This window comes from Mobula birostris, chromosome 4, assembly GCF_030028105.1.
Source record: "Mobula birostris isolate sMobBir1 chromosome 4, sMobBir1.hap1, whole genome shotgun sequence".
Taxonomy (NCBI): domain Eukaryota; kingdom Metazoa; phylum Chordata; class Chondrichthyes; order Myliobatiformes; family Myliobatidae; genus Mobula; species Mobula birostris.
The window spans coordinates 105,955,392-105,976,210 of record NC_092373.1 but is presented as its reverse complement, the minus strand read 5'-3'; the positions used below and the strand labels follow the sequence as shown (position 1 = coordinate 105,976,210).

At 41.0% G+C, this 20,819-nt stretch overlaps 1 protein-coding gene across 1 annotated transcript; it reads left to right on the top strand.

Moving 5' to 3' along the window:
* The first annotated feature begins 409 nt into the window (after positions 1-409).
* fgg (fibrinogen gamma chain) lies at positions 410-20,602 on the top strand. Its single transcript, XM_072255867.1, has 9 exons — positions 410-551; positions 652-693; positions 796-979; positions 1,069-1,153; positions 7,311-7,441; positions 13,392-13,525; positions 13,604-13,788; positions 18,532-18,812; positions 20,043-20,602. The coding sequence occupies exons 1-9, from the start codon at positions 480-482 to the stop codon at positions 20,219-20,221; spliced, it is 1,293 nt and encodes a 430-aa protein (XP_072111968.1). The 5' UTR covers positions 410-479; the 3' UTR covers positions 20,222-20,602.
* Positions 20,603-20,819: the final 217 nt, after the last annotated feature.

Here is a 20,819-nt window from a genome sequence, read left to right as displayed (position 1 = left end):
GGAAGTTAACTTCAAAATAGTTAAATAAATTTAGAGTAAGGAACAGCTAGTATCAATCAAGCTGATCATTAACCTCAGCCACCCATTTCTGGTCTGTTCTCCATGTGAACCCTTTCCTGAAATGGCCCAGCTACTCAGTTCATCAGGGAACTATAAATGCCATTTCACTAATGTTATCCAGTGTACAAGTAAATGAAAACTTTTCTCTTTTGTTCATAATTTCGTACATTTCATTTTGCTGACAACACATCTTAATGAATAAATAAAAGGGATTAGAATTTAATTGAGCAATCCTTGATGAACACTTCCGTCCTACTGATTATTTGCAGCAAATATCTGTGAGTCAGACGTCATGACTTTATTTCACAATCAATGAGAGTCTTTATCAACATAAATTCAGCGACTCAATAAGATAAAGCTGCTCTAGGAACCTAGTTCATTAATTTGGTGCAGTGAAAGCATCTTTTTTGGATCATATCATGACAAGAACAAAGAGAACATCTTTACTTTTCCTGCTTGTTCAACTCCCTGCATTTTCATCTTTTACGGCTGTAAGTGACTTTCTGGGGTCGACATTAGTACACAGCTTGTTTAAGGTGTATCTTGTTTCAGAGAGCATGTGATAATATTTTACTTTGTATTTAATCACAGAGTTTATATGAAGAACCTTGCTGTATATTAGACAACCGCTTTGTAAGTCAAGCTCTACAATATTCCTTGATTTAATATTGTAAATCTTTTGAGGAGAAACTTTCAAAATATCATACTTTTAAAAATTCTTTTGTGACAATTTAGGGAGAATTTTGCCCGACAACATGTGGAGTCAGTCGCTTCTATCAAGATTTCCAAAACATTGTTAACAATGAACTTCAGGATATTGAAATAGATTTGAATATGATTCATAATGTATCCACTCTAACCAAAAATAAAATTGATAATATTGTGCAGACAAATATTATCATGAGGAAACAATCACCAGGTAACAAAATCAAACTATTTTCTTGAAAGACTTACAGAATGACCTCCCTACCAGTTTACATGATACTTAATGTGCTCTTATTTTTATAGATACTTACATCCAAAAGTTAAGAGAGATACAGTCAGAGATTCTGGTGTATGAAAAAAACAGTAGAGAGACAGATACGGAAATATTGTAAGTCCAACATCGCTCCATTGTGGTAATAATGAGATTAAGAGAAAGTATTTGATATGTTTGCATGTGATAAATCGTGACTAATTGTGTTAAAAATTATTTAATTTTCTGAGTTGTTTTCTCCAAAGCCTGATGAAAAGGGGTCTACCTCAAGCAGAATCTTTTGGAATGACTGTCAGTTCCTTCTGAAGAGAAATGTAATTACTTACTGCTTCTAATCTGCCAATTTTACCACAGGCAGATTTTGCAATACAACTAACAGAAACTATATAAAGAAAAGAAGAAATCACATTGTACTATAAAATTATATGATGTAGAATGAAGCTGTTAGTCTGTTGTGCAGGTGTTGAGTCTTTGAAAGGACAATCAAAGTAGGCTCACTTCCCCCATTTTCTACGTAGCCTAATAATTTTATTCTCTTTTGTAAATCCTGTGCCATCACCATATCAAACAATTTATTCTGGAGCACATTTGATGACATACAAAGAATTTCCTCATGTCAATTTTCTTCCTAATTACTGTTGTGTACATACATCTACTGATGCCTCTGGACACATCTTCAGTGATGTTCCTGGAATCATTGGGTGTTTCGGGTCTTTCAACATCATACACCCTCCTCCAGGTGACCCAGCCGGGGCTGATCAGACCCCAGCTTGTGTCCAGTTGGCTAGCTACTTATGACTCCATGGCTCTCCTCTTTTGAGCCACAGCAATCTTGAGGCCCTCTCTGCCGTAGTGGTGGTACTGCGGATGGCTCTCCTCTTCCTCTCTCCCTCAATTCCCAAAATGCTGAAGGCTCTAGCTAAGGAACAGGCTGCGAATTCCCTACAACCAGCCTCCACTGGGAGACACATCGCTCTCCATCCAGCCTGCTGACAGTTGCTGACCAGTCCTGCGTTCTTGGAGAGCTTCCTTTCAAAGGCCTCTTCCAAGTGATCTTCCCATGGGACTGTCAGCTCCAGCAGCACCACTTGCTCAGTAGTCTCAGACACAAGGATAATGTCTGGTCGCAGGTTGGTGGCTGCGATATGGTTGGGGAACTTCAGCTGCCGTTCGAGGTCCACCAACAGCTGCCAGTCCCTTGCAGAGGTCAGGATGCCTGCAGATGTTCTTTAAATCAATGCTTTTTTGGTCATTCACCCTTTTACTTCTGAAATAATAAACCTTTTCTCAATTACCTTCATTAAAACATTTCTCTGCTCCAATCTGTTGCTCTATTCTCTCCTTAAAACTGAATTCCTTGATTTGGTAAAGTAAATATTGTTTGTCTGCTGCTGCAAAATTCTGTTGCAATTGAGGCTTAAGACTTTGTGTGCAATAAAAGAAGCCATCCAAAATTAACACATATTGAATTTTTTTCCTCATAATCATTGCCACTGCAATGATTAAGGAAGGAAATGGATAGTTTGTGGGAATGTTGATCCAGAATATAATACCTTAGAGGGGAAGCCTGGGGAAGTGAATTTGCAGATTACTCGTGGGTAGCAAGCAGTGATATTAAGGCAACACACATCAAAGTTGCTGGTGAACGCAGCAGGCCAGGCAGCATCTCTAGGAAGAGGTACAGTCGATGTTTCAGGCCGAGGCCATTCGTCCTGAAACGTCGACTGTACCTCTTCCTAGAGATGCTGCCTGGCCTGCTGCGTTCACCAGCAACTTTGATGTGTGTTTCTTGAATTTCCAGCATCTGCAGAATTTCCGTTGTTCAGTGATATTGAGGAATGGGCCAAAGCAGATGGGGTCATGATTGACTGTAGGGTGCTGGTTGCAATCAGGATCACAATCAGTTTGGGAGTATCGGAGTCCTCTCTGGGGCTCGGAAGGTGTAAGTGAGTTACTGAGCACATTAATATCCTTAGTTACCTGAAACAGCCATTGGATGAAATTTGTTCAGATGAGTTTCAATTAAAGTGTACAGAAGCACGAGCAACACACACAAAATGTCCAAAAAGACAACTGTTTACTCTTTTCCATTGATGCTACCTGGCCTGCTGAGTTCCTCCTGCATTTTGTGTGTGTGCTGCTTGGAATTCCAGCCTCTGCAGACTTCCTCCTGTTTACACAGAAGCACAGTCTCTTGTATTATGTAGATCAGGCTCCTCGTGAGGAAGCTGCTCTGCTCTTCGATCACAAGTTCACATATGAAAATAAGGGCAGTGTCAGCTAGGTTTGTTTTGGACACTGCTCCACATGTCAAAGCATTTATCTGCATTAATACAAATGGCATATTGAGGACACAAATAAAAAAAACAGATTCTGTGCAGCAAGAAGAGAGCCCCAGATTGCACATTGCAAATATATTTTCAACATAACTTTATTCAGTGGTGCTCACAAATGTAGCTTCATGCTGGCAGTTCTTCAGCTAAAGTTCCTGACCCAGATTGACTCTCTTTCTCATAGGAGGGGTTTGTTACCCTGGCAACATCATCACTTTACCCCACCCCTTAAACTCTTCCCCTCTCTGCTTTGCTTCTTTTTCTCTTTCATTATCCCTCAGTCATGGTGTCATTGAATTATATAGCACAGAAAGAGCATTTTAGCCCATCTTGTCCATCCTGACCATAGATATCTATCTATACCAATCTCATGGACCAGCAAGTGGTGCATAGGCTACTATGCCTTGGTAATTTAAATGCTTGTCCAGATGCTTAGAAAACCATAGAAAAACTACAGCACAGAAACAGGCCTTTTGGCCCTTCTTGGCTGTGCCAAACTATTTTCTGCCTAGTCCCACTGACCTGCACACAGACCATATCCCTCCATACACCTCCCATCCATGTATCTGTCCAATTTATTCTTAAATGTTAAAAAAGAACCCGCATTTACCACCTCGTCTGGCAGCTCATTCCATACTCCCACCACTCTCTGTGTGAAGAAGCCCCCACTAATGTTCCCTTTAAACTTTTCCCCCCTCACCCTTAACCCATGTCCTCTGGTTTTTTACTCCCCTTGCCTCAGTGGAAAAAGCCTGCTTGCTTTCACTCTATCTATACCCATCATAGTTTTATATACCTTTATCAAATCTACCCTCTTCTTCTACGCTCCAGGGAATAAAGTCCTAACCTATTCAACCTTTATCTGTAACTGAGTTTCTCAAGTCCCGGCAACATCCTTGTAAACCTTCTCTGCACTCTTTCAACCTTATTAATATCCTTCCTGTAATTTGATGACCAAAACTGAAAACAATACTCCAGATTCAGCCTCTCCAATGCCTTATAATAACATTCCAGCTCTTATACTCAATACTTTGATTAATAAAGGCCAATGTACCAAAAGCTTTCTTTACGACCCTATCTACCTGTGACACTTCTTCAATATTGTGAGATTCTCTGCCTTCACTGTGTGTTTCTGATTGCAAGAACCCTCTAGATAAAATAATTATATATATAGTTCTTTTATTTTATCTGAACCTCTTGCTTCTTATTGCTGTGCTCTTTGGTCTTATGCACATCTTATGACCTAACCTCATAGTTTAGTACATCTCTGTTCATACTCCCTTCGTCTCCACTGCACACCCCACATCCCAGCCCCGAGTGTAAAACAAACTCAGACATCAATCTCTCCTCATAACTGAAACATTGCATCTCGGAGAATATCCTGCGGAATATCTTTTGCAGTCACAGTTTTCTTATAGTGTGACAACTAACTGCACACAATATTCCAGCTATCAATGCTTTATAAATTTGCATGGATACCTATTCTGTACTACCCAGTTTATGATGGTAGGCTTCCTGCATGTGGTCTTCACCCCATCTACGTAAGCTGCTGCCTTCAGGGGTCTTTGGACTTGTACTGCAGGTTCCTTTGTTCCTCAGTACTTGGAAGGACCCTACCATTCATGGTATGTGTATTATCTATATTCCACCCTTCCTGAATGCTTCATCTCACGCTTATTAGATTAAGTTACCTCTGCCATTGTCCTGTTACCTGCAGACCAAGATATCACAGATGCTGGAACCTGAAGCAACAAACAATTTTCTCGAGGAACTTAACTGTTCAAGCACCATCAATGGGAGGAAAGGAATTGTTATAATGTCAGATTAAAGCCCTGCGTCAGGACTCAATTCAGGGTTTTCTTGTAAGTGTTCTGATGCAAAGTTTTGACTCAAAAATCAATAATTCCTCTCCTCCCACAGTTGCAGCTTTAACTATTGAGTTCTTCTGGCAGATTGCTTGTTGCTACCAAATGACCAGAATCATTTTGCATTACTGTTAACAACAACACCAATTTCAGTTTCATTTACCTCTCTTTTACCTAACATTATTTTCTTCCTCACTCCTTCTCAGTCGTTCCTCCAGCCTAGTCTATTGCTTAAATTGGGCCAAAATGTACTGGTCCAGTTGTGTCCCAATTAACCGGACTCCACTGAAATAGTAGAATTGCTGATTATGTATTTTCTAGAAGCTTCTCAGTTTTTTCTGTAGGAGGGATCTGCCACTAAAAATGGCTATTTTAATAGGTTAATTCTTATTACTGGAATGTTGTTATGTCTACTTTGACCACAACTTCTTCGTCTTTGTTCATTCTTTGTTCTTGTAGCATTTTTAAAAACAGCCATAACCATCAGATTTATGCCTCATTCTGGACTTCGGAAGAACCTCAGGTTCATTATCACCAGACTATGTTTTCAACCCAAAATATCAACAGTTCATTGCCCCCACAGGTGCAGATGAGTTCTTCCAGTGCTTTGTGAAACTTCAGATTCTAGCATCTGCAGTCTCTTGTGTCACCGTCTATCCCTCACTCAACTTAGCTAGCACTGTCCTTTATTCACTATCGTAATCTTCAGCCCTACCTCCCTCTCTTCCCTCCCCAGACTCCATTCTCTCCTGTAATCACACTATCTCTCCCTCCCCTCCAACCCTTCTTCATATCTCCTTCCTCTCTCACTATCTGCTTCCTCCTCCGTTCTCCTTGCCTACACCCGCCTCCTTCTCACCCTCAAGACCTTTGGCATTTTAACTTTGTCCTTATAATCATCACCTCTGCTTCCCATGCATCTATCCTCCCTCTCTCACCATCACTCTCCTCCCTCTCTCCACCACTCTCCTCCCTCTCTCCACCATCACTCTCCTCCCTCTCTCTCCACCACTCTCCTCCCTCTCCCTCCATCAGTCTCCTCCCTCTCTCTCCAGCACTCTCCTCCCTCTCTCTCCACCACTCTCCTCCCTCTCTCCACCACTCTCCTCCCTCTCTCACCACCACTCTCCTCCCTCTCTCACCATCACTCTCCTCCCTCTCCCTCCATCACTTTCCTCCCTCTCCCACCATCACTCTCCTCCCTCTCTCTCCATCACTCTCCACTCTCTCTCTTCATCACTCTCCTCCCTCTCTCCACCACCACTCTTCTACCTCTCTCACTATCACTCTCCTCTCTCTCTCACCATCACTCTCCTCCCTCTCTCACCATCACTCTCCTCCCTCTCTCTCCATCACTCTCCTCCCTCTCTCTCCACCACTCTCCTCCCTCCCTCTCCATCACTCTCCTCCCTCTCTCTCCATCACTCTCCTCCCTCTCTCCACCACTCTCCTCCCTCTCTCACCATCACTCTCCTCCCTCTCTCTCCATCACTCTCCTCCCTCCCTCACCATCACTCTCCTCCCTCTCTCTCCATCACTCTCCTACCTCTCTCACCATCACTCTCCTCCCTCTCTCTCCATCACTCTCCTCCCTCCCTCACCATCACTCTCCTCCCTCTCTCTCCATCACTCTCCTACCTCTCTCACCACCCTCCCTTATCTTACAGCAACTTATTTCTGATTGAGTTTTGGCAGTGGCAGGTCTGAGGGTTATTGCCTGTGCCTAACAGTAGAATGAACTGTGCCTGTGTTTGTGTTAGGGTGGTAGAGGGTGTCCTTTGGCTGAAAATCAAACCAGAATTGAGTGTGGGATCGCAGCCTGAGAAAAATGACACGGATTGGGTGTAGTAATCTATCGTTCTTGGCCAAACAGCGGGAAAGTGGCTCTTTCTTTTACATGAGCGACTGACTTAATTTACCAGGATGTCATTATGCCTGAACAGAAGCTTGGGAAAACTCTTCCAAAAGGGGTGCACAATCCGTACCCAAATCACTCTGCACCTCTTGGTCATTAAGTATTATTACCAACAGTCCCTGCATAAATTATATGTTTCATTTTCCCCTTATTTTCAACAGGGAACTGGAAAACATAGTATCAATGAACAATGAGAAAATAATAAATTTAAAGAAACTTACTCAACAGCTTGATGTCAGATGCAGTGCGCCATGTCAAGACACAGTTCAAATCAATGAAATTACAGGCCGAGGTTAGCATCTCAGTTTAAGTGTGTGTATTGAAATACTTTTATATTTATGAATGTGGATGTTGTTAGTAAGTGTAGCATTTATGTTGCATGTCAAGGATAGATGACTAGATCTCCTCTTCTTGGAGATGATCATTGACTGGTACTTTTACAGTAGAAATGCTACTTTCTGGGCATGCACTGTACATGCAGTTTAGATTGCAGAGGATTATTACTGTGTAGATTTCTATGGACTGTTTCTTTTTCTAATGAACTGGGAATGGAATAAAACATTGTGCAATTATCAGTGAACATCCTCACCTCTGACCTTATGGTAGAACGAAGGCCATTGATGAAGCAACTGCTATTTGTATTTCAAAGGTCACTCAGAACTCATTTCTTAGTTAGTTGGTTTAATATTTTATTTTATTTTGTCCTGACTTGTTTAAATCCTGTTGATCAGCACTCCAAAAATGTCTGAAGTATTGTAAATTCCTGTTCTAAATAGAAAATTTCCCCCCCCATATCTACCTGTCCCATTTCCAATGGATGTCTTTCTTTTCTTTTTCCAACTATTCCACCCTCTTTGCACTCTGTGTACTCCATTTTGCTTTGCAATATTTTGTCAGATCAAGAGTTGAACTATTAATCAGGGACATTATCATAACTACACTTAAATGGGACAAAATAGAGGGCTAATCTCCTGAGTCTATATGGGTAGAACTCAAAAATAATAAAGGTGCAATCATTCAGATAAGATGATACTACTGTCAGCTCAACAGCAACCATTAAGGATCAGATGTGCAGGCAGGATAGGGAAATGCTTACAAACGGCAGGATTGTTGGTGTAGGTGACTTCAATTTCCCCTCCTTAGTGCAAGAGGTCTAGACGGTGAAGAATTTGCTAGGTGTGTCCTGGAGGATATCATAAATCATTAGATATTCCAACAAGAGGAGGGGCTATAGTAGACATGATGTTGGGTAATGAGCCTGGCCAGTCGACTGTCCTTTCAGTGGGAGAACAATTAGGAAGAAATTAAGTAAGAGCTAGTGAGAATTAATCAGGAGCAGCTGTTTTAAGGCAAGACCAAATCTGACAGGTGGAGGGTATTTAAAGACCGACTGCACAAAGTACAGGACAGGTATGTTCCAGTCAGAAGAAAGGGCAATGACAAGATAAGGGAACCTTAGATATCAAAAGAGGTGGCGAATTTAGTCAAGGAAAAGAAAATATATGTAAGGTTTAGGAAGCTAAAATCAAACGGAACCTTTGATAAATATACCGTAAAGAAGTCAAGAAGAGACATAGAAGAGCCAGGAGACACCATCAAAAGTCTTTGGCAAGTTGGACTAAAGGGAATTCCAAGGCTTTTCATACATACTATACATGAAGAGCAAGAGGATATACATAAGACCATAAAACATCGGAGCAGAATTAGGGCATTTGACCCACCGAGTCTGTGTTGCTATTTCATCATGACTGATCCATTTTCCCTCTCACCCTCAATCTTCTGCCTCTCCTATCATACTCTGACTAATCAAGAATCTATCAGCCTCTGCCTTAAATATACCCAATGACCTGACCTCCACAGGCGCCTGTAGCAATGTACTTCACAGATTCATCACTCTCTGGCTAAAGCAGTTCCTTCACAACTCGGTTCTAATTGGATGTCATTCTATTCTGAAGCTTTGCCCTCTGGTCTTAGACCCCCCCCCCCACCATAGGAAACATCCACTCTATTGAGGCCCTTCAACATTCAATATGTTCAAAGGTTCATTTATTATCAAAGTATACAACTCTGAAATTCTTCAGTTCTCTGGGTAGCCATGAAACCAAGAATGAAAAGAAAGACAGCATGATTATCAACTCCCAAGTCCCTCTTCCCGCACAAAAAAGACGAACAAAATGGATCAGGCACATTGATCCCCAAATCCCTCTCCCGCAATAGATTTCAATGAGGTCGCCCCTCATTTGTCTGAATTCCTGCGAGTGGAGGTCCAGACCCATCAAACTCTCTTCATATGACAAGCCTTTCAATCTCACAATCATTTTCATAAATCTCCTTTGAACACTCTCCAACATCAGCACATCCTTTCTTAGATAAGGGTCACAAGTACTCCAAGTGAGGCCTCACCAGTGCCTTGCTTCATATTCTAGTCCTCTCGAAATGAATGTTAACATCGCATTTGCCTTCCTCACCACCGACTCAACCTGCAAATTAACCTTTAGGAAATCCTGCATAAGAACTTCCAAGTCCTTCTACACCTCAGATTTTTGAATTTTATCTCCATTTAGAAAATAGTCTACCCTTTCATTTCTTCTACCAAAGGACATGACTATACACTTCCTGACACTGTATTCCATCTGCCTCTTCTTTGCCTTCTCTCCTAATCTGTCTAAGTCCTTTTGTGGCCTCTCTACTTCCTCAAAACCAGTTGCCCCTCCACCTATCTTTGTATCTTTCACAAACTTGGCCACAAAGCCATCAATTCCATCACCCAAATCATTGACATATAACATAAAAAGAAGCACCGATCCCCATGGAACTCCACTAGTTGTTGGTAGCCAACCAGGAAAGGCTCCCTTTATTCCCACTCTTTGCCTCCTGTCAATCAGAATCAGGTTTACTATCACCAGTGTATGTTGTGAAATTTGTTAACCAATGCTTTATCCATGTTAGTATCTTTCCTATAATACCATCGGCTCTCAACTTGTTAAGCAGCCTCATATGTGGCACCTTGTCAGAAGCCTTCTGAAGATAAAGTACACAACATCCACCGATTCTCCTTTGTCTATGCTGCTCGTTATTTCATCAAAGAATTCCAATAGGTTTGTCAGGCAAGATTTTTCCTTAAGGAAACGATGCTGACTACGGCCTATTTTATCATGTGCCTCCAAGTATCCCAAAACCACATCCTTAACAATCAATTCCAACATCTTCCCAACCACTGAAGTTAGACTAACTGGTCTATGATTTCCTTTCTTCTGCCTTCCTCCATTCTTGAATAGTGGAGTGACATTTACGATTTTACATGATGGAGAAGTTGGTATAAAGGTAGAGATACTGTGGGAAAAGATATGCAGAGATACAGTGAGAAAATATAGATGCATGGGTGAAAATGTGTTCACTGTCATGTGAGATGTATTAAGAATAAGGATGATGAATAGAACATAGATCAGTACATGGAATTACGAAGTGGCCATTACAGGATTGACTGCTTGATCTTCAGGGATATAGCTGTTTCAAAAGGATTGGAGGGTAGTGGCATTGCTAATGAGGGATTGAAATCGCAGTTGCAATAAAGGAGGGCATGGTACAGGGATTGTCTACGGAGTCAATGTTGGTGGAAGTCAGAAAAAGGAAGAGAGCAATCACTTTTTGGGAGTATTCTACCAATGGGAGATAGAGAAAGAGGAGACACCTGAGATCTTTTCCCAGGGTTGAAATGTCTAACGTTAGAATGCATGCATTTAAACTGAGGGGAGAAGTCCAAAGGAGATGTTACTGATATTGGAGGCAAGTATGACAGAGATGTTTAAGAGTCTCTTGGATAGACACATAAATGTGCAGAGAATGGAGGGAGAGGGACATTGTGTAGACAGAAGGGGTTAGGCATTTAATTAATACTTTAATTACTTCAGCATAACTTTGATGTGCTGTAACACTCACAAAATGCTGGAGGAACTAGCAGGCCAGGCAGCTGCTTTGGAAAAAAGTACAGTCGATGGTTCAGGCCAAAACCCTTCAGCAGAACTGAAGAAGAAAAACTGAGTAGATTTGAAAGGTGGGGGGAGGAGAGCGGGAAACACCAGGTGATAGGTGAAACTTAGAGGGGGAGGGATGAAGCAAAGAGCTAGGAAGTAAATTGGTGAAAGAGACAGAAGGCCATGGAATAAAGAAGAAAGGTGGGGGAGGAGCACCTGAGGGAGATGAAGGGCGGGCAAGGAGATAACATGAGAGAGGGTTGGGGATGGGAAATGGTGAAGGGGTGGGGTGGAGGCAGATTGGAGGCTACCCAAATGGAATACAAGGTGTTATTCCTCCATCCTAAATGTGGCTTTATCCTAACAGTGGAGGAGGCCATGGATAGATATATCAGAATGGGAATGGAAAATGGAATTAAATGGGTGGCCACTGGGAGATCCCACTTGTTCTGGCGGACAGAGCGTAGATGCTCAGCAAAATGGTCTCTCAATCTACATCGGGTCTCACCAATATACAAGAGGCCACACTGGGAGCACCGAATACCGTATATTGACCCCAACAGACTCACAGGTGAAGTGTCTCACCTGGAAGGACTGTTTGACGCCCTGAATGGTAGTGAGGGAGGAGGTGTAGGGGCAAGTGTAGCACTTGTTCTGCTTGCAAGGATAAGTGCCAGGAAGGAGATCAGTGGGGATGGACAAGGAGTTGTGTAGGGAGTCATCCCTGCGGAAAGTAGCAAGTGGGGTGGGAGGGAAAGATGTGTTTGGTGGAGGGATCCCGTTGGAGGTGGCGGAGGTTTCGGAGAATTATGTGTTGGACGCGGAGACTGGTGGGGTGGTAGGTGAGGACAAGAGGAACTTTGAGGACAAGGGTGGCAGGAGGATGGAGTAAGAGCAGAAGTGCATGAAATGGAAGAGTTGCGGTTGAGGGCAGCGTTGATGGTGGAGGAAGGGAAGCCCCTTTCTTTGAAAAAGGAGGACATCTCCTTCGTTTTAGAATGAAAAGCCTCATTCTGAGAGCAGATGCAGTGGACATGAGGAATGGAGAGAAGGGGATGGCACTTTTACAGGTAACAGGGTGGGATGGCCTCCTCTACTGCCAGGATGAGGCTAAACTCAGGCTGGAGGAGCAACACCTCATATACCGTTTAGGTAGTCTCCAGCCCCTTGGTATGAACATAGAATTCTCCAACTTCCGGTAATTCCCTCCTCTTCCCTTCCCCTATCCCTGTTTCACTTTGCCCCCTCCCCCAGCTGCCTATCACCTCCCTCATGGTACCGCCTCCTTCTACTACCCATAGTGTTTTCCCCTATTCCTTCTTCACCTTTCCTGCCTATCCCCTCCCTGCTTCCCCTCCCCCACCCCTTTATCTTTCCCCTTACTGGTTTTTCACCTGGAACCTACCAGCCTTCTCCTTCCCACTCTCCCCCCACCTTCTTTATAGGGCCTCTGCCTCTTCCCTCTTCAGTCCTGATGAAGGGTTCCAGCCCGAAACGTTGACTGATCATTTCAATGGATGCTGACCGACCTGCTGAGTTCCTCCAGCATGTTGTGAGGGTGGGACAAGGTATAGTCCAGGTTGCTGTGAGAATCTGTTGGTTTATAATAGACATCAGTGGATAAGCTATCTCTAGGGATAGAGGCAGTGAGATCGAGAAAGGGAAGTGAGGTGTTGGAAATGGACCAGGTGAATTTGAGGGCCAGGTAAAAATTAGAAGCAAATTGGATGAAATTGACGAGTTGTAGTCACCAATGTAGGCTTGCAACATAGACTGTTCCACATAGCCGGAAAAAAGGCCGGCATAGAGTTCCTTTTGTTTGAAGGAAGTGGGGAGGAGCCAAGGGAGAAATTATTTAGAGTGAGGGCAAGTTCTTCTAGGCAGAGGAGAGTGTCGGTGGAGGGGATCTGGTTGGGTCTGGTGTCTAGAAATAAACAGAGAGCTTTGAGGCACTGTACTGTACTGTGTTTTAAGTATAATTTCAGTCGTCTAAGAAAGCTAAAATTCCTTCCCAAGTGTTCATATAATTCACAATGTTTCCACTCATTCCTTGAAACCTCCCTTTTTATCTTCTTAAGTGGTTTGAAATCAAATTGTGCCTGATAAAATGTTTTGTCATTTTACAGTGTTGCATTATCTGAATGCATTATTGGAAGATATTATGCATTTACCCACTTTTGAATTTTCTGAGTTTTGCCATTGAAAAATATGGAGTTGATATTATTGTAATTACAATCAGCCATTGAACTATAATGTGATCCTATTCAGACTGCCAAGACATTGCTGATCAGGGTGCAAGAACAAATGGTCTTTATTACGTCAAACCACTGAGATCCCGTCGGCAGTTCTTGGTGTACTGTGAGATAGATGACACTGGAAGAGGCTGGACAGTGCTGCAGAGGGTATGTTACATCACAGCTCAGTATTGATCAGTAGGTGTTTTGTAAGACCACTGAGAGTTTTGATCTAATGTCTTTTAGAGGCTCGATGGCAGTGTGAACTTCGCTCAAAATTGGATTCCTTATAGAGAAGGATTTGGATATTTGTCACCTGATGATAGCACAGAATACTGGCTTGGCAATGAGAAGATACATTTATTAACTACACAGGGTGGTGGGCCCTATTTGCTCGAAGTTGTCCTGAAGGACTGGTCAAATGAACGCAGGTAATGTTTGATTGTATTCTATTCAGCATAATATATGACGTGCAATCATTCATAAGAAGTAAACCAAATACTGTACAGTGTCACTGTTTAATTGATGTTTTAAACTATTTGCTATTTAATTTGATTGACACATTTGTAGAACTTTTCAGTTTCTGATGAAGATGTTTCTTAACATTCTTGCCACCAGGGTTTTGATTGGCACTCCCTCCTCTGGTTATCTTTATTTCCCCATTGGAAAAGTCCGCCTCTACTCAATATCCTTAAACAGGACTGATACGGCAAAACAAATAACTAGCAAAAAACTGTAAAAAGAAAATACCAAAACTTCACAATACAATTCACTTCTAACCTACACAATCCACCTTTTGCAATGTTTACAGCAACATTGATACAAATTTTGTAAAGTCGTATGCTTTGTGTTTGTATTGAGGTCATGTGCATCAATGTAATGAATGATACAGCAAGCAAATGGCATACAAAGTTTGGCAAATGACATGAGGCATAGAGTCATAGGGAGTCACAGAGAACAGAAACAAACCTTTTGGCCCATCTAGTCTGTGCTAAATAATTATTCTGCCTAGTTTCATCAATCTGCACCTGGAGCATAGCCCTCCCTGTTGTGTATTTAATTTCCCAGTAGTATTTGAGTAATATTGTAAATATATTGTTTGAATAAGCATTCTCTGTTTGTTTACATATGGGTTATATGTAAAAGTAAAATGAACTAAATACACTTTATCCCCAACTCCATGTTTCTCTTTTGACTAGTTTTATGTTATGAAGTTACAAAATGTAACAGTGGCGATGAGTAATTTTAAAATGAACCCAAGAGAACTACCTACAGTACCTGTTGAAGCACAAGGAGACGTTCGAGTTTCAAAATAAAGTACAGCACATTTTTTTTTCTTTGCATGGGAAGAGATGGTTGAGTTAAAATAAAGGAAGAAAACAGACAAATTTCACAAGTTCATAAACAAGGAATACTGGACACTAATAAATAAAAAAGCAGAAATAGCGGGCTACCTCAGAAAGATAGATGCATTTGATTGCACAAAGATAAAATGGGTGATGTATACTGAGCGAATTGAGCAGTATTTTAAAGCAAATGAGAAACGAGTGCCAGTTTTGCTGAGTGTAAAAGGTGGAGGAGCATACAATTTACTTAGAATTTAACTGCTCCAACCAAACTGGTCAAAATGAGCTTTGCTGCTATCATGAAAGTAATGCAAGAATATTTCAAGCTGAAACTGTTGTTGATTGCACAACACTTTATGTTTCATAAAGCAAAATCAAAAGGAATAGGAGTTCACTTCAGCTTACATGGCCAAACTAAAGAGATTGTCTGAGCGTTGTCACTTCAGTATCTTCTTTTCTGCAAGCTTTCACATTGATCTGGTGTATGTAAACCCTTGCCACAACAGTAACAAATAGCTATCTTGTTCTGTTTAGATGCTGTAATTTTGTTTACTCTCACTTTCATTCTTGACTGATTCTCAATTACACCTCTGTCTGTTGTTTCCGTTGATACAGCAATTTCAACTTGTGCTTTCTTGTAAATTTTCACAAACTAAATAATCTCTTAGTGTATAATTAAATCCATATCAAACTGACAATGTTCAATTTCTTCAATTCAGCCATGTACACTGAAATGGGCTCCCCTTGTTTTTGATTCCACTTATGAAACCTGAAGCAATCTGTAATCAACAATGGCGTTGGTTCAAATGTTCCTTCATTAACTTCACAATATCAACAAAGCTCATTTCTGCAGGTTTGGTTGTAGCAGTCAAACTTCAAAGCAAACTGGATGCCTTTAAACCCAACGAACTTAGCAAAATTGGTACTTGTTTCTCAGTGGCTGTTTTGCTTCAAAATACTGTTTCAATCAGCTTAGTATACATGAACCAGGTACCTGTTGAGCAATTGAATGCATCAGTCTTTCTTATGGAGCCAGCAATTTCAGATTTTTTAAATGATTGTTATCACCTGATACTCACTATTCATAACCTGTGAATCCTTCTGTTTTCTGACTTTTTTTAACCTGATCATGTCTTTCCTCCTGAAGACATGTGCTGCACTTACATTTTTTTTTAATTCGACTATTCTTTGCTGCCTTAAGCTCTCTTTGCTGCCCTATCTACCAGTGATGTCACTTTCCAGAAGTAGGCTCTTCTTTCTTAACCATGTGACTATATGGTAACTTGGTAGTCTTGAAAATGAAATCCATGGTCTTGATGGTTCATGTTTTAGTTGAGTTATCAGATGTTGATGTTAATCTGATGCTAAAATGTAGGGAGATCACACATGGGTGTAGGATGATAGAATTATAATAGTAGGTGAGTTTAGCTTCCCTGATATTGACGAGGACTGTCTCAATTTTAGAGGGTAGAATTGTTGTTAAGTGTATCCAAGAAAAACTTCTGAAACACTATTTCCTCCAAGGAATCGAGGCCTGGTAAGTGATTGGTTTGTGAATGGGGTCAAAAATTAGGATCAGTTTCAAGATTGTCATGGAAAAAATAGTCTAGTCTTCAAGTTAAAGTCCTAAATTAGGAGAAGGCTAACTTCTGTGGCATCAGATAGGAAATCTCGAAAATTGTTTGGGACAAGCTGTTTGCAGCTAAAGGGACATCTGGTAAGTGAGAGTTTTTTAAACTGAGGTTGGGAGAGTTCAGAGCCAGTATGCTCCTGTTCGAGTGAAAGGCACAGCTGGGGAGATTAGGGAACCTTGGTTAATGAGGGATATGAGGCCCTGATCCCGAAAAAGAGGTAAACATATGTCTTGAGGAACACACACAAAATGCTGGAAGAACTCATCAAGTCAAGTAGCATCTATAGAGTGGAATAAAAAGCCCTTATTTCCAGCTAAGACCCTTAATCAGTACATTCCCTTCCATAGATGTTTATTGTCCTCCATATATTCTACCTGACTTGTTGAGTTCTTCCAGCATTCTGTGTGTGTTGCTGAAGAATTCCACCATCCCTTGTGTGTAGACATATGTCTTGTACAGGAGTTGTGGGAGGACACAAGAAGTAAACTGAAAGGACAAGAAAGAGCCATGTGTCTATCTGATGGAAAAGTTGAGGGAGAATCCGCAAAAGATTCTGTTAATGTATTAAAAGATCAGAGTGATAATCTGTTAGCGGAGCCACAGAGATATGTGCAAGGTCCTAAGTGAATAATTCTTGTTGCATATACCTTGGAGAAGGACTTGAAAGCTCGTGAGTTAAGGGAAGAGAATAGCCCTTGAAAAATCAGCTTCACGAAGGAGAATATGTTGCAGGTACTGAAACAAAAAAGGTGGATAAGTACATTCGACCTGACCAAGATGTATGAGAAGCAAGCATTGTTGTGATCCTGGCAGAGATTTTTATATCTTCGTTAGCCACAGGTGAAGCACCAGAAGGTTTAGGATAGCTAAGGTTGTGTTTTTGTTAAACCAACAAATTAAATGCTAGGGACCCTTACATTATTAGTAGGAAAATTATTGGAAGGGGTTCTGAGAGACGTGATTTATTTGCATTTGGAAAGTCAAGGCCCAATTAGAAATAGTCACCATTGTTTAAAATGTGTCTTTTCAACTTAGGAAATACTGATGATCAGAGGGACCTTAGTGTGCACATTGGAGGATTTTTGAAAGCAGACACACAGTAGGTTAAGAGGTTATGGAGGGATAGGTTGAGCTGTCTTGGTTAGCTGGATGTATAATTTAGAAGCAAGGCAGCTATTGTACATACTGTAAATATTGAAAATGCTAGTTTGGCCTTAATTGGAGCACTGCTGGCAGTTCTGATTGCCACACTGTAGGGTTGTACTGGAGAGAGCACAGAGGAGATTCACCAGGATGTTGACTGGGTTGAATGTTTTAGCTGTGAGTAGAGTGGTTAGGCTTGGTTTGGAGTATAGAGGCGGGGGGATATTAATAATGGTAAAAACAATTATGAGTGACATAGTTGAATGTTATATCAAGAAACTTCTACCCTGAGCAAAGGTATTTGTAAATATTGGTCAAAGATACAGAGGTAAGAGATTTAAAGGAGATGAGATTCTTTTTTCAGCCAGATGATGATAGAAATGTGAAACACATTGCCTAAGAATTTGGTGGAGGCAGGTCCTCTCAACATTTGAAGTAATATTTAGAGGTACATTTGCATTTGAAATGCCATGACAGAGAAAGGCCACAAGATAAGTGGTAGAAAGTGGAATTAGTACAAATAAGTGCTTGATCACAGTAGACCAGAGAGCCTTTTTCCGTGATTAATGATCCTATGATTCAATGTGAGATGAAAGATGAATGAAGGTGAGCTAGGGCTTTTCTCTTTGAACTAAAGGAGGAGGAGAGGTGACTTGACAGAGGTGTATAAGATGAAAAGAGGCATAGATCGAGTGGACAGACTTTTTTCACAGAGCAGAAATGGCTAATATGAAGGGGTATCATTTTAAGATGATTGGAGGAAAGTATCAGGGGCAGGTGGAATAGCAGAGGTAGGTTTTTTTTTACACAGAGAGCAGTGTGGGTATTTGGAATGCACTGCCAGGGACGGCAGCAGAGGCAGATCCAGTACAATATTTAAGAAACTATAAAATAGGCACCTGATGATAGACAAATGGAGGGCTATGTAGCAGGGAAGGGCCAGATTGATCTCAGAGTAGGTAATAGGTGGGCCAAAGGGGCTGTAGCCTGCTGTAATGTTCTATGTTCTTTGTTTTACATTCTGCATTACCATTATTTTCTCTCCATCCAGAACTGCTCAGTATATGGATTTTAAAGTGGGAAGTGAAGAGGACAAATATCGTTTGCGTTATAGTTATTTTGAAGGAGGAGATGCTGGAAATGCTTTCGAAGGTTTCAACTTTGAAGATGACGCCAGCAGTGTATTCTTAACAGCACATAATGGAATGCAGTTCAGTACACCAGATGCTGACAATGATAAATACGAGCAGGCCAACTGTGCTGAACAGGATCAGTCTGGCTGGTGGATGAACAGATGCCATGCAGCAAATCTTAATGGCAAATATTACCAAGGTAATGGTCCTCATACATAACTACAATTCCACCAGCAATGTAAACAGACATTTCACTAAACAGGAACTTATTGTAAAATTAATATTGCCACCCTTGCATCAGAGTTCAGTGCTTAGTTTTCAGGACTGTACATGAACAACTAAGTCCCAAATTTACAAAGAGGTAGGCAATATTATCAGCTAGCCAGTGGTGTAGAGGCATCAGCACTGGACTTCAAGGCTAATAGTCTCAGGTTCGAATCTGTCCAGGTCCTTGCACTCTTTCCATCTGTGCTGGGTTGATCATTGACCTTGTAAAAATCAGACAAATGCTATGGAAACAGCAAAGATGCTGCCCAATGTGCCAGAAGTTGCAAAAACAAACAAGTTAATATTATCACTCAGAGTCCTTTTTTGCTCGGTCTCTGGGGTAAGGCTTGAACCAACCCATGTCAGCGTCAGGGGTTCTGCCAAATGAGCACACGCTTGTTCTCAGCAGACCGCCTGAGGTACAAAATCAACAGGGGAATTCCAATCTTAGAGGCTTATAAATTCAATGACAAAGGTAAAGAAGAAAGCATGTCATCATAGATCAGGGCACAGAATATAAATTTTAAGATATTATGTTGCAACTTTATAAAATGCCATTTAGGCCACACTTGGGATTACTGTGCACATTTCTGGTTAGGAGGGAGTATAGGGGAGATTAATCAGGATGTTGCTTGAATTGCAGGACTTTAGGAGAACTGGAAAGACTGGGCTTTTTTTCCCTGGAGTGAAGGAGACTGAAAGGTGACAATAGAAGTGCAGTTAGGGTAAACAGTTCCAAAAGAAACCTGATGGAGGTAACCCTTTTTACACAGAGAGTAGCTAAAAGTAGTTGAGCTTGCTGCCAGGGGAGGTGACAGTGTCTCATTTGCTCCTTTCTGCTCATATCTGCTATGCACCTTTCTTTTTTAACCAGGTGTTCAAAATCTCTCAAAAACCAAGGTTCCCTAAACCTGTTATCCTTGCCTTTTATTCTGACATGAACATACAAACTCTGCCCTCTCCAAATTTCACTTTTGAAGGCCTCACACTTACCAAGTACACCTTTGCCAGGAAACAACCTGCTCCAATCCACACTTAGCAGATCACTTCTGACACCATCAAAATCAGCCTTTCTCCAATTTGGAAATCAGTTTTCATAGTTTTCTATGCAGATTATTGGGGAATTATCACTGATTGCTGTTTACTTTTTACTTTATTTTAGGTGGAATTTATTCAGCTGGTGAAACTACAAGTGGATATGACAACGGAATTATCTGGGCAACATGGCATGACCGCTGGTATTCTCTTAAAGGGACCACAATGAAAATCATGCCATACAAGAAATATGTACAATTCCGAACCCAAATAACACAGGGTCAACTTCAGAGAGGTGATTTTTAATGGCTTCAAGCATAATTACATTTCATGGAGAGACATAATATGGCTACTGAGTTACCATTTGAATGTCTTAAGTTTGAAGAGCACTCAAAATAGAAAGATATACTGTGTTAATCATTATTCTGTCTGAAAGTAGAATAAAGAACATATTGGATTCCAATTCAGAATCTTTCCTCTGGGTTGTTAATAACTTTGTTTTTGTACATTTCTGGAATCTATCATCTTTCACTGATTTGGCAACCTTTTGAAGCAAAGTAATAAATCATGTGATTATACCTCATGCAATTCACTGCCACTTTTCTTGTCATTGACAACCTTTAGCTGTCTTCAATGATACATTCTTCATTTTGTAACTTCTTCAGAAATAAAAGACTCCGTTATAAATCTTGCCCTTGATAGTGATGACTGATGCAAAAGTTTATTCAACATTTTTTGACATTTGTGTTTGCTATTATTTGCAGTCTCATTCCCTAGAAACCCCTATTTACCCTAGCTGCCCTCTTCTACAAATTTCTATTGTCTGATTTCATACTATATTAATATTTCTCTCAAAGTTAATTTTCTCCCTTATGGACCTACTAATCTTCTAGTCTTGCCACTG

Excerpts from the sequence above, each read along its gene's own strand:
- fgg (XM_072255867.1), top strand. The coding sequence starts at position 480 with ATGACAAGAACAAAGAGAACATCTTTACTTTTCCTGCTTGTTCAACTC. Across the intron at positions 694-795 it reads GTATATTAGACAACCGCTTT|GGAGAATTTTGCCCGACAAC; the intron begins GTAAGTCAAGCT and ends GTGACAATTTAG. Across the intron at positions 7,442-13,391 it reads CAATGAAATTACAGGCCGAG|ACTGCCAAGACATTGCTGAT; the intron begins GTTAGCATCTCA and ends GATCCTATTCAG.